Here is a 12794-nt window from a genome sequence, read left to right on the forward strand (position 1 = left end):
TTTTCCCAGTGTGGTGTGATGTAGCAGGGTCTTAGCCTGGTGACAACTGGGTGGGGAACGTAGGTGGTTGATGTGAAGCTCAAATGGGTTGCATCGGGCGGCTGGCAGCAGGGGCTGAGGTGCCTGGGTAGCCTGAGTCTCCGAGTGCGGGGGTGGGTGTGGAGTTGGGGCAGCTGGGGCTGATTTCACCCAGCCACCTTGGGATCCAGCTGCACAGTCCAACAGACCTCCTCTCCAAGGTCTCCGTGAGGTTACCCATGGCTTTTACTTACATAAAACTTCAGTGTTTGGCTCAGAATGTAATCACTCCTGTCTCAGCCCGACAGAGATCATAATTTTATCTATAATTTTGATGACATTTCATGATTCCTAGAACGTGGAGCCTAGCCTTGAGTAGGCATCTCTAATAGTCACTTAAAGTTATGTCTTGAAAACAGAGGACAGTCCCTGCCCCACGGAGCTCACCAGCAAGAAGTAACAACTAGAGTGAATGTGGTTGTTTCTGTGGGCTGCACACCTTGTCCTTTCCCTCCTAGACCTCTGTGTATGTATAGCACTCCCCTTTTTATTCCTTTCTGCTTTTTTTTCAGCACCCTTTGTGATGAGGGGCTCCTTCCCAGTTCACATCCCATATGCCATCGCCAAAGAGACCCTAGTGCTGTGCAGACACTGGCCATAACCCTCCCTGCCTGCAGTGAGCATCTCTTCTCTTGGGTGCACGCTGCTGCCAGAGGGACCTCTCTGTTCCCTCCCAGGGGCTTTTTGCTGGTGTGCAGCATACCTCTCAGACAGACACTCTGGTGTAGATGGGCTCAGCAGGGCAATCAGGCTCTTAGGTTAAGGAGGCTTCCAGCAATTCTTATTCTTTATTAATCTCACAAGAAATGAGTCTCAGGATTTTTAAAGCATCTTTGTCTAAAGCTGTTCCCTGGCAAGCTTAACTTTTTTTTTTTCTACTAATACTGCATTCAAGGTTGCTTTCCTTGGGAGTTACTGCACGGCTGCAGGGCTTGATGTTTGCTGCTCCATAACACTTAGCAACAAACCATTTACCTGCTGATTTATGTCACGTGTCACCACTGGAATGTGCCCCCTTTGGCACCTGAGTCCTGGTGTGGGTTTAGTACTTTGCTGCTGAGAGGATTGCTGAGTATTGAACTAACTGCTTTCTACCTCTGAAACATTTCCTTCTCCAGGGCAGAATTTGAGGGCAGTCAAAATATGGAGGCAGCTGGTTCCTTGCACCACCAGAAACTGCTTTTGTGGGGCCAGGGAAGGGAATAGATATTTTGTGGGCAAGGACCTGGGATCAGTGGTCAAACCTGCCTCTGTCATCTTTGGTCCAAGATGATGCTTAGTTTTCATTCCTTCAGAGGTGACTTGCACATCCCTCCATCCTGCTCCCCAGGCCCATGTCTCTTCAGGACCACCCCATCAGTCAGCTCTGCAGAGCAGATTTTCAGACAGGATCACCTGACGCGTCTGCAAGTCTGTCCCTTCATCTCTCAATATCCTGTTCATTTGTAACCAAAGGATGGCAGGACTATCTTCATCCCGCTTTTTGAGTTACATGTACTGGAAGAAGTTGTTGATGGAAGAGACCCCCAGGCAAGCTCCGTGATAGCCTAGACCCCAGCCCCGAGGGCTCCCAGGCTCTGCCAGTGCTTCAGGACACAACTGCAGTGCAGGCCCTATGAGGAATAAGGCAGCTTTGGGCATCTGAGCCACAAACAAGCTGAAGTGAATAACCTGTGCCACGTTTTAAATGGCCTTGTGCTTCTTTCAGGTGATCCCATCTCCAAAAGGAGAAGTGACAGGTACAGCTTACGTGAATGTCAGTGGCTGATGCACCTTCTCTGTCATACTGGTGCTGCTGGCAAACAGCCTAGCAGATGAGTGTGTTGCTTTTAACTGTGTTCAGCATGGTTTTAGACAACTGAAGCATCAGGTGGCTTTTCTTAATGTTTACTTTCCTCATGTAAAAGGTGCTGGTGAAGCCGTGAAGAAAGCATGCTTTGCGTTCAGTCCTTCTGAGTTTGCAGGGGTACACTAGGAAGCTTTCACCATTTGTCTTTCAAGGAGCTTTACTACAGGACAGACAAATGACTTTTTGTAGAAAAGCAAATTAACCTGAAGGTCAACCAGAGAGGAAAAAGGCAAGGACCCCCTGCACACTGTGGGACTGCAGCCTGTCAGTGACAAGCTGGGACGCGTAGCTCCGTGCCTGAGCTCTTGGCCTAAGAACAGCAGAAGGACCCGTGGAGGGAGAGGGATGGTACACGACAAGAATTTATAGTGTGTTTGTGTGTCCAGAGAAAGGAAATCACTTTGAAATGCTGGTCATTGTTCGTTTTGCCCATTTGTACTGTGTTTCTGTCTGGAGTACAAGAGGTTGTTGTAAAACAGCTTTTCCACACAACTCGTAAAGAAGTGACTGCAGTTTCCAGGTGGAAAAACAGAAGCAGTTGAGCTGGAAATAAAACTCAAATACTCTGCTCCAACGTGCACCAGGAGTCTTCCGGAGACTATTCTGGGTTGGAGAGGAGGGAGGCAGGAGGGAGCAGATGGGATCTGTGGATAGGAAGGTGAGGAGAATGACAGGATTAGGTATCTCTGTAGATGTATGGTGTGACAACAGGCAGAAATATGCTAAGTTCCCCATTACCAGAGGGTGGAAATTTGAAAATCAAATGGTAAATTCAGTAGCAGGAGAAGAGCTTTCATTTCGGCTTTTCTGATTTTATATCCCTTCTTTCTAGAGGTGGGAGCACAGAGACAGGTCGGGCTCTGAAGTACATTCTCCACAAGGGATTCCCTGGTGGCAGAAACTCCAGTGTCCCCAAAGTCCTGATCATCATTTCGGATGGAAAGTCCCAGGGCAGTACTGTGATGCCTGCAAAGCAGGTGAAGGAGAGACACATCACGGTTTTTGCAGTGGGAATAAAACTTCCAAGGTAGGAAACTTTCTACGTAGTGGGAAATAGAAGCCCAGCTACCCAAATAGCAAGTCCTACTGAGTGAGGGATGATTTTGTGCTAGATATGAGTTTTGGAAAGAGGCAAGGGGAATTTGTGGGCTAATGCAGGCATGGAGGAAACACTAATTTGGTGGTTGGTGTAGAAGGGCCAGAGCTGAAGGAAGCTCTTCCACTGGGGAGCTGTGCTGCTGCCTCAGAGTGAACACACCACGATCTTGAAAACTGTTTGAAGGGTGTTATGGTTTTGCATCAGCTCTCTATTTGCTGCACAGCGTTTGTTTTGATACTCAATTCTTTGGGGATGACTAAGCGGTTGAACGCCCTCAACCCTTGCTCGGCAGGTGGGAGGAGCTGCATGTGCTGGCTAGCGAGCCCATGGAGCAGCACGTGCTCTTTGCTGGAGATGCCAATGATGCTGCCAACGGCCTGTACAGCACCCTCACTGGCTCTGTCTGCAGTGCCACTGCTCCAGGTAACCCCTGTCCTGGCTCCGCTTCCGTGCCCACGCTTTGAGCTTGGACCGTGTCACTGAGTGAGAAAGACGAGGCAGTGTCAGAAAGCGTACAGGGGAATCGGCAGGTGTAGCACTTCAAGGTAACCCGTTCCTGGTGCCCAGACTGGAGGGATGGCATGCTTGCCACCTCTGCCATACCTGCGAGCTGCGGGATCCTAAATTTTTCAGTGTCTCAGTTCACCTCTGAAAATGGGAATATTGGCCCTTGCAACATCATGGGGGTAGAGGGGTAAACACTGTTGTGTTAAATCTTCTAATGAACTTGGCTGTGTATTAAGAAGAGGCCACCAAGGGCTTGCAAGAGATAGAAGAAACAGAACTATAGTTGTCCAGAGGTAGAAGAAAATCAAATGCATGAATGATGAAGGCACCAGAGGGACTGAAAAATAGTCATTGAACCCTGAACTCAGCAGTGTGAGGTTTATAGCAAAGCAAAGGAGGCTGAATAGTGAGTACCCCAGACAGCGGGGTAGGCTGGTGAGCTTGCTGACAGAAAATTTCTCTTCGGGGTCTCATGGAGGCTCTTGAAGCATTGCCTGCTCTGCCCTTGGGAGGTAGGTAAGCAAGACTAACCCGTTTCAGAATGGCGCTCCGCTCCCACACAGACTTTGTATTTTCAGGCAGCTGATCCTAGTTTGCATTTGTTCTTTGTGACAGGCTGCAAGGTTAAATCCCACCCTTGTGAACGCAGGACCCTAGAGACCGTGAAAGAGCTGGCTGGAAACTACGTGTGTTGGAAAGGCTCAAAGCAGCCAGATGCAGTGCAGGCTTTGCTGTGCCCTTTCTACAGGTGAGATGGGCACCCACGTCTCTAAAAGTGAGCAGGGCTGAGAGAAGGGAGATATACAGTAATGAGGCTTTTATGTGACCTTGACTATTTGTTGGGATAAAGATCCATTAGAAGATTAATGCAAACATGGTCTCTAGACCTAGGAAGAGGCTTCCCTGCTCTGACCATTGGCTGATGTGAGGAGCAGAGGGTAAGAGGAGGAGCTGAAACAAAGAAGCAGAAGATGATTAGCCCAGGAGCACCATATATAATAAAAATGGAACTGGGCTTAGTTTCCTACTTGCTGAACCAAGGTGCTTTGGAGTTTATACACCTCTGTACCAACTCTGCTGCAGAGGGTTTCTAGGTCTGGCTCCCTGTGTTGGTGCTAGTTCTGTTTTTGTCTACTCCGGCTTTCTTCCTTTCAGAGAAACCCCTTTTGCTTTGCTTGGCTTCCCTGGGGGGCTTGGGAAGGACTTTCCTATGGAGAGGCTCCAGTCACTGGCAGAAAATTGCCCCCCCCCCCCCCCCCCCTCCAGGTCACAGTGTGGTGAGTTGTGTGAGGGAAATGTCGTCTTGCTCTGGGAGAGGAGGCTGGAGCTGAAATCCAATAAAGCATGTCAGATCTTTCAAGTAATATTGTCACCGCTGTCAGTACAGCGGGAGAAATGCCTTAAAAATGAGCTGTGAAGGGAAAGGTGGCTTTGTGCTCTTTGCTGATAAAAATAGCTGAGTGAAAGTGGTGGTGTACAGAAATCGGTTGGGGGAATTGTTTTTCCTTTGAAGGGATGCTTCCTGTGTTTGTTTTGATACTAGGCAGAGTAATGTTTGAAAAGCACCCCAGATCTGAGCTGTGCATCGATGGCCTGCTGCATAGATATACTGGGGGATGATTGTATGGAGAATTTCAGCCATATCCTAATGTCTGTCAGCATTTCCAGATACTTGCACCTTGGAGCCAACGTGGGAAAGCAGAGCAGCTTGTGGCTTGCTTGCAGCATCCCAGAAGTGATGGTTTTGGCCACAGCTGCTGCAAGTTTGAGCAGCCCCAATTCAGAGCACTGGAAAATCAGTGGCATAGTAAAATTGTAGGTATTAAAGCAATAGAAACCTCATTAACAGGGATGAAAAAAAGAAAAAATCCTCTCACTGGCAGGAAGCAACGTTAACTGCCTTTTGACCTGTGGCAAATATACGCTTCTGCTCTAGGGTTTGGTTGGGGTTTTTTTTTTGTCACCTTAGGGCAGGGAAATGATGGAGGAAGTTGAAAAATTCCACTGTGAGGCACAGCTGAGGGCTGAGGATTTCTTCATAGTCTAAACCTTGCTTGTCCAGTAGTTAATTGGGTAAGTTAGATGCAGAGTTAATATTGAATAAGAAATTCTCTCTTCTGTAAAATTTCCTTTTTATTCCAATTTAGAGCAAAAATTTTAACATCTCTTCTGTAGCAACTAAAAAAATTAATGATTTGGAGCCTTAAAAATACATCTAGAATCTTTAAATGTAAAATATTAAAGTAGAATTCAAAACCAAAAGAGTAGATTTGATGAAATTATGTTTTTTCTTCTGCCATCCCATTCAGAATGGGCATTTTCTTTTGAAACTTGTTTTGAAAAATTGCATTTTCAAAGGAAATTTGTTCCATTGAAAACACAGTAAAATCAGCCTCGAAGATACCTTGTTAATCTTTGGATTCATAATAGGTTTTATTCTTCCTGTTTCAGGTGGAAGAGAGTCTGAATAAAACACCCATCCAGATGCTTCCGAACGGTATGTCCAGGTAGGACTTAGCCTTTTAAAAATTATATTTACAAAGCAGGAAAGGTAATAATTAAAGAATAAAAAGATGGGGGGTAACTTCTAGAAATTTTGTTCTGTGTGAGAGATTGTGATCCTTAGCAAGAAGTTGATGATATGTCTATTTTTTTTTTGTCTCACGGATATCTGTGATCGGAGTTCTTTTGGATTAAAATATCTCCCCATCATTTCTCCTTCCACTTGAGGAGCCAGTTAATCCTCATCTGCTCTTGACCCAGGGGCAGAGGCTTGCACTGCTTCCCAGTGCCAGTGGGCAGTAAGATGCCTCCACTCCCATTCACTTGGTACCATGAACATCATCAGTTTTAGCAGGGAGCCTGACGCTTGCTGATTGCCAGCCTGGTTTTGTGACTCTGGAAACAGCTATGGTCCTTCTGATCTGCCCTTAAGCCCACCTTTTTGCTGGTTCAGGTGACAGTGGCTTTGTGAGTACAGTGTTGTCCAAGCAGCGGGCTGGACTCTGATCCCTTTGGTGTCAGGGTGAATCTGGCAGGGCTGCGTGGCCTTTAGCAACCTGTATGTACCCGAATGCAACTGCGCTGGTGTTACTCCAAAGCAGAGGAAGGAGGTCAGTCTGGTTTGCTGCCTTCACCGCTGCCTGTTGGAGAGCCATCCAGTGAAACTGCCGTGGAGGTGAGGGCGCACGTGGCCCGGCCTTAGTTCAGGCTCTGTAGCAAGAGGGGCGGAGGTGTGACCCCTTTCCCAATGGCGATGCTCACACTGCATGGGATGGGAAGGGGCAGGCTGCCTGCTGACTCCCTGTCTTTCCCTTCCCTGGTCCCCTTTAGACCCTTGTGACTCCCAGCCATGCCAGAACGGGGGCACGTGTGTCCCAGAGGGACTGGACAGATACCACTGCCTCTGCCCGGTGGGCTACAGAGGAGGCATCCACTGCGGTAGGTGGGAACCTGTGCTTTTCCTTCTGGGCTGTGTCCTGCCTTTGCAGCGCCCCTTGCACAGCCACGGGGACGATGGGGTCGGGCTGCAGCTGCCGGGCTTTTCTCCAGGAGACAGGCTGAGCTTGCTCATGCTGGTTATGGCTCTGTCAGGCCCAGTGGCTGGGTCTTGCTGCTTAGAAACCTCATGGGTGCGGGCAGCACTGATTACAGACAGTGTCATACCTTGTGTGGTGTGGTTTCTAAATGCAGGTGCCAGGTGAGCAGGAGAATAGCGAAACTGGGGGAGGCACATAGGTGTGCCTGTTGGTCCCCTCCCAGTACACATGGGCACAAGAGGGACTCCTGATTTTGGGGGTGCGATGTAAGAAACCCAGGAAGGTCCTGATCTTAAAAAAATGCCTTGTACTTTCTTCCCCCTGAATCAAGACTCGCACTTGAAAGTGTCTCAGGGTGTTACAGGTGAGGGTCTGGTGCTTGGACTCTCTCCTTTCTCCAATACATGATGCACTGAAACTCTTAAGTGTTTTCCCTGGAGTACTAAGAGAGTGGAGTTGTAATTTCTAATTTGAAGTTTGCCATCCAAAAGTTCAGGGATCCCCCCAGACTCCCCTAGATACCTCCTGTCTCTGAAGGCTTATGTGGCATCCAGCCAAAATAAACCCGGCACGATTGTCCTCCAGCTCATGACATGTCTGGCAAACCATTTAGGTTACTGGGCACAATGTCCCTTCTCCACACCACAGGGCTTCCAGCAGGCCCCAGCTGGGGTGCCTGGCACACTTGTCTTGTTGCCCTGTGAATGATGAATTGCTGTCTCCCTTTTCAGCACCAAAGCTGAGCCTCCAGTGTGGTGTGGCTCTCCTTTTCCTGATGGACAGCTCGGCAGGGGTCACGCTGGAAGGGTTCCTGCGCTACAAGGCGTTCCTCAAGAGGTTCCTCCAAGCAGTGATGGGCCAGGACTCACCAATGAATGTGGGGGTGGCCCAGTACGATAATGATGTCAGGATACCCATTGAAGTGGGCCAACACAAGGATGCGTTCAGTCTCATAAAGAGCATTGATGCTTTGAATTTCAGTGGGGGAGGAACCCTGACAGGCAAAGCCCTGCAGCATATTGCACAGCACGGGTTTAGGAGCACCCCGGTCTCTGCAGACATACAGGATGATCTGCTGCATGTGGTTGTCTTGCTTACTGACTCCAAGTCCCAGGATCCAGTGGCAGAAGCTGCTAAGAACGTGAGGGACCAAGATCTCTTCTTGATTGGTGTGGGCAGCAGCCTCATGAGAGCAGAGCTGACCAAGGTGACTGGCAATCCAAAGCAGGCAATTCTCTACTCAGACCCCCAGGACCTGTTCAACAGGATCCCAGAGCTGCAGAGGAGAATCTGCAGTGTGGACAATCCTGAAGGTAAGACTGTGATATGGGCATTGTGGGACGAGTTTGTCAAACCGTGGGGAGTCTTCTGAACTCCACTGGGAAGGAGGGAAGGACAGAAGGGTGAACGTCCTTGTTTTGTTTGTGTCAGTCACAGATCCAGGAGCTAACCTGCCATCACTGCTTTTATGATGGGTCTCTTTCTGTTGGTGTGAAAGGGTGGTAGATCACCCTTCACTATCAGTGATCAGCACTGATGAATTTTGCCCGCCATTTCCCTCCCCTGCTTATTTCAGTCAGAAAGGAGTATGTATATATTCTGAAAAATTTTTTTTGCACTCTTTTATCCAGGCTGCCGGGTGCAGTCTCTTGATTGGGCATTTGCAGTGGATGCCTCGGCTGGAGTTGGCCTGGAGAACTTTCTGCGGCTGAGGAGCTTTGTCAGGAGCAGCTGTTTGCACTTCAGCATCAACCGGGATGTCACCCAAGTTGCCCTTGTGATCTATGGCAGTGAAGCTCACACTGCATTTGCTTTGGACACCCACACAAGCAATTCAGCTGTCCTCCAAGCCATTGACCAGGTGCCTTTCCTTGGGGGCTTGGCCTCTGCTGGCAGCGCCTTGCTACATGTCTACGGTGACGTGATGACAGTGCAGAAGGGAGCAAGACCTGCTGTCAACAAGGTGGTGGTAGTGCTCACAAATGGAGGCGGCATGGAGGATGCAGCTGCCCCAGCTCAGCAGCTGAGGCACAACGGCATCTTGGTGTTTGTGGCTGTCATTGGGGATGCGCAGAGGGACACGCTGCTGAGGGTTGCTGGATCTCCCGACTACCTGGTCCACATCTCCTCCTATGAAGACCTGCAGTATTACCAAGACCTTATCATCGAAAGAATATGTGAAGGTGAGAGAGCATCCCACCCTCGCTCTTTATGCTGCTGCCACTAGCTATTAGCATAGGTTTTATGATGGCTTTACTGAGTGAGCTCAATACTATCTTTTGCATTTACAGATGGGGAAGCTATGGCAGAGATATGTTGGCCGTCCAAATCAATCCTATAGGAATAGGAACCAGCTCTCCTAAGATTCAGTCCAGTGGGTGAGACTGGGCTTAGGGTGACTGGCTCTTTCCAGCCCTGCCAGGTCTAGGTTTGGCTTTCCCCAAAAGAAAAAGAAGTTTGCTGTTGTACTGATGTTGCTTTAAACCTGTAGAATTTGCTGTGTGTTACTGTATGTAACTCCCGATGCTGGGGAGGCTTAAAGGGGCACATTGCTGCAGCCAACAGTGGTGGTCCCTGGGTGAGTTCTCTGCTGTCTTTTTAAAACAGGTGTGTGCCCAGGTGTTTGCAAAGTGGTGGGTCTGAAACCTCATCACTGCTGTTCCTCTTTAGTGTCCTGCTACTGAAGTTATTGTGTAGGTTCTCAATGTTTTATTTGTGTTGCACAGGATTTAATCCTAAAATCAGACTCTGCCCATTTTGAAGCCTGCAGGCTGTTAAACTGAGGCCTTCAGACAACCTGTGATTAGTTTTATTTGCAGGACCAAATCCTTATCTCCAAAATGAGAGGGAAGAATTTTCAGATATCCACGTAAAAGCTCCTGTCTGTGCAAAAAAAAGGTGCACTTTCTTCAAGACTTCAAGTCCTGAGGGCCAGTCCCCAGCTGGGAAAAAATTGATTCTGATGCCAAGTTTGAAACAGTTGCATGCTGAGTGTGAGTGACAGTGTCTGATGGACAGCTTTTCAGAAAGGATTGCAGTCCTGGGTTGCAGGCGTTAGTGGTGGCGAAAGTGCTTCTAGTTAAAATGCCATGCTTTGTTTCTCGTTCAAAATAGTCCAAGTTTAACATCTAGCTATTCACTTTTGTTAATGTTTTAACCTGTTTGTAAGATCAAATGAAGAAGCATGTTGAGCTTCAGCACAATCAAAGGTCCTTTTAACCTCTGGGCAAGCCCGTGGCTCCGTCAGGGTTAGGAAGAACTACAGCACTCTCTCTTTGAGGTGACAGTTTCTACCTGGAGCTTTTCAGTGTGCTCCTTTTCCAGTGGTATTTTCAGCTGTGTTGTTATAAAAACAAGCTACTGTACCATGAAATTAACTACAGTGCCAAGGATGAAGGGGAAGAGATGGCAAGGTTCAATGAGTCAGGGTAATAACATATCATTTCCTGAGACTGAATTGCTGCTTTCATTTCATGCGCAGGTAATCGCTGTTTGCACTAGATAGGCTGGGAGCAAGGGCGATGTAAAGATAAGCCCTTCATTCAGTCTTCTGCTCCCAAGTACAAAACTCATAACAGAACCATTGTCTGTGAAAGAACTTTAAAAAAATTGTGACTCGTGATAAAAGTATTTGAGAAACAGACCCTGCCTCTGGACACCTGGAATATTGTATTTATTCTGAGGCTCAGCTGGAAAGAGACCAGGAAAAAAAACAATGATCCAGATCTAAGAGAAAAGATCCCAAGCATTAAATATATATGAATCTGATTAATGGAAATACAGGCTCTTGGGATCGTCAAAGGGTATAATCCCTGAAGTGCAAGAAGCTTATTTAAGATGATACTGTGTTAATGGTAGGCTTGAGTTCAGAGAAATGGTGTCTGGGCAGAACAGCATGATTCTGCCAAACGGGGACTGCAAGGTTACTCTGTGGAGCAGCCATGGGGGGAAGTGGTGGATGCAAGGTGTGAAGCAGAGCACCATGGAAAAGCTCTCTGGGTAGCCACCAGCACCTGGAAGAGGAGTGGTGTGTCCAAGAGATCTGGCTTTCATTGCCAGCAGCTCTACCAACCTACAAAGAAAGCAAAAGTGTGCATCCCTGAGGATACGCTGTCAGGCAGGACCCCATCTGAGATGTCCCGTGATGACAAAAATGTTGTTGAACCCAACTTGGCTCCATATAAAATCAACAGGAACTAAAGACTGAGATGTCTCAGATCTAGGATTTGACTTCAAAACCCCTGAATTTCAATGTTAATTTTGCCAGTCTTAGGCGTAGATTGAGAATTGATGTGCACATACCATTATCTGTACAGGGAGAATGAACACAGCATGTGCTAAGATGTACTAACCACCCTGATGTATAGGGATAGAATTAATATTCTTTCCTTCTCCCCCTTTTCCTACTCCCTATGATTTTTTGTACCGCAAAGGGCAAGGCTAGCAGTTCCAGCCTTTCACCATGTAGCTGTTCAGCAAAGGAATTTCACTTCCTTACCAACACTGTGGTGATGTAGCCAGCAGACTGGAAGCAAATCTCTCTGGGATGCTGCTACTTAACCTAATGTATGTGCGGCAAGGCAGCATGAAACACTTGCCAGCCCTGCTGACAGCTGAGCCCTGTTAAGAAGGTTGGGAAAGCTGTAACGTACTTCATGAGAACAAGGTTAATAATGACTTGGGCCATGGTTTGCAGGCTTTTCTCTCAAACCTCCTAGAAAAGAAACCCAGAAATTTTTCCTGTGTTGTTTTCTATTCATGCCATCCCTGCTTTCCACCTGACTTCTTATCCTTGCTCCTCTTTGGTGGAAACTCAGATCCTCTCCAGGGCAAAGTGGGGTTTGAACTCCAGGGGTGTTTGGGGTTGTAAACTGCTTGGAGCAGGCATGTGTCTTAAGGGGCTCAGAGGTGCTTATGTGTTCAGTACACAGCTCTGAAGATGCTAAATTTTGCTTTTCTTTGATATGCAGCCTAACATGATGTCACTCTTTTAAGCTTTATTAAGAATATTCTCCTCCAGATTAGAACATGTAGCAAAGCCGTTCTTCATCCTCTTCTTTAGGTTAAATGCAGAGGAGTTTGTCCCCTACAGCAAGACGGGTTTGTGAGCTTGCACCCTCTGCCATGTTGATGTGGTTTTCCAATCCCATTAGCCCTAGGTGATGTTTTTGATGCCTGGGGTATATAGTTGCTGTTATTTGTGTAGCATTCCTGATGGACATTGGTCCTAGCTATTAATGCTCTGTAGGGGTGCCTGAGCCTGCTGTCCTGCTTGTGTTTGTTGCAGAAGCAAAAAGCCCCGTGAACCTGTGCAAACCCAACCCATGCATGAACCAGGGTGTATGCATCCTTGGGCCTGGGAGCTACCGGTGTGAATGCCATGGCTGGGAAGGACCTCACTGTGAGAGCAGTAAGGATCAGCAGATGGTGGCCACGGCAGGTGTCATCTGTTCTGCCTAGCCCCTCTGAACGGGTCCCACATCTTCATCTCTTCCTTGAGCAGAGGTGTGGCTGTAACTCTTGGATAACTGTTTGGTGACCAGGTCTTGGTGCTGATGTGGCCTCTGTCACATGGGGAGTGGAGAGGTTTGGACTGCTGAAGGGAACAAGGGCTTCTGTCAAGCAGCTGTGCCCTGTTTTATGCATTCACTAAGCAAGCTGACTGAGAGGAGCCCAAGAAGGTCTAATAATTCTGGTATTTTTCCGTTCTGTTCTGTTCCTT

At 47.9% G+C, this 12794-nt stretch overlaps 1 protein-coding gene across 1 annotated transcript in view; it reads left to right on the forward strand.

Moving 5' to 3' along the window:
* The window catches only part of VWA2 (von Willebrand factor A domain containing 2), a 33704-nt gene that overhangs the window by 13548 nt on the left and 7362 nt on the right, over positions 1-12794 (forward strand). The window contains 8 exon segments of the mRNA XM_055814184.1: positions 2760-2954; positions 3319-3449; positions 4149-4281; positions 5985-6040; positions 6867-6974; positions 7804-8385; positions 8704-9255; positions 12360-12482. Of these exon segments, the coding sequence (XP_055670159.1) occupies positions 2760-2954; positions 3319-3449; positions 4149-4281; positions 5985-6040; positions 6867-6974; positions 7804-8385; positions 8704-9255; positions 12360-12482 (1880 nt within the window).

This window comes from Falco peregrinus, chromosome 1, assembly GCF_023634155.1.
Source record: "Falco peregrinus isolate bFalPer1 chromosome 1, bFalPer1.pri, whole genome shotgun sequence".
Lineage (NCBI taxonomy): Eukaryota > Metazoa > Chordata > Aves > Falconiformes > Falconidae > Falco > Falco peregrinus.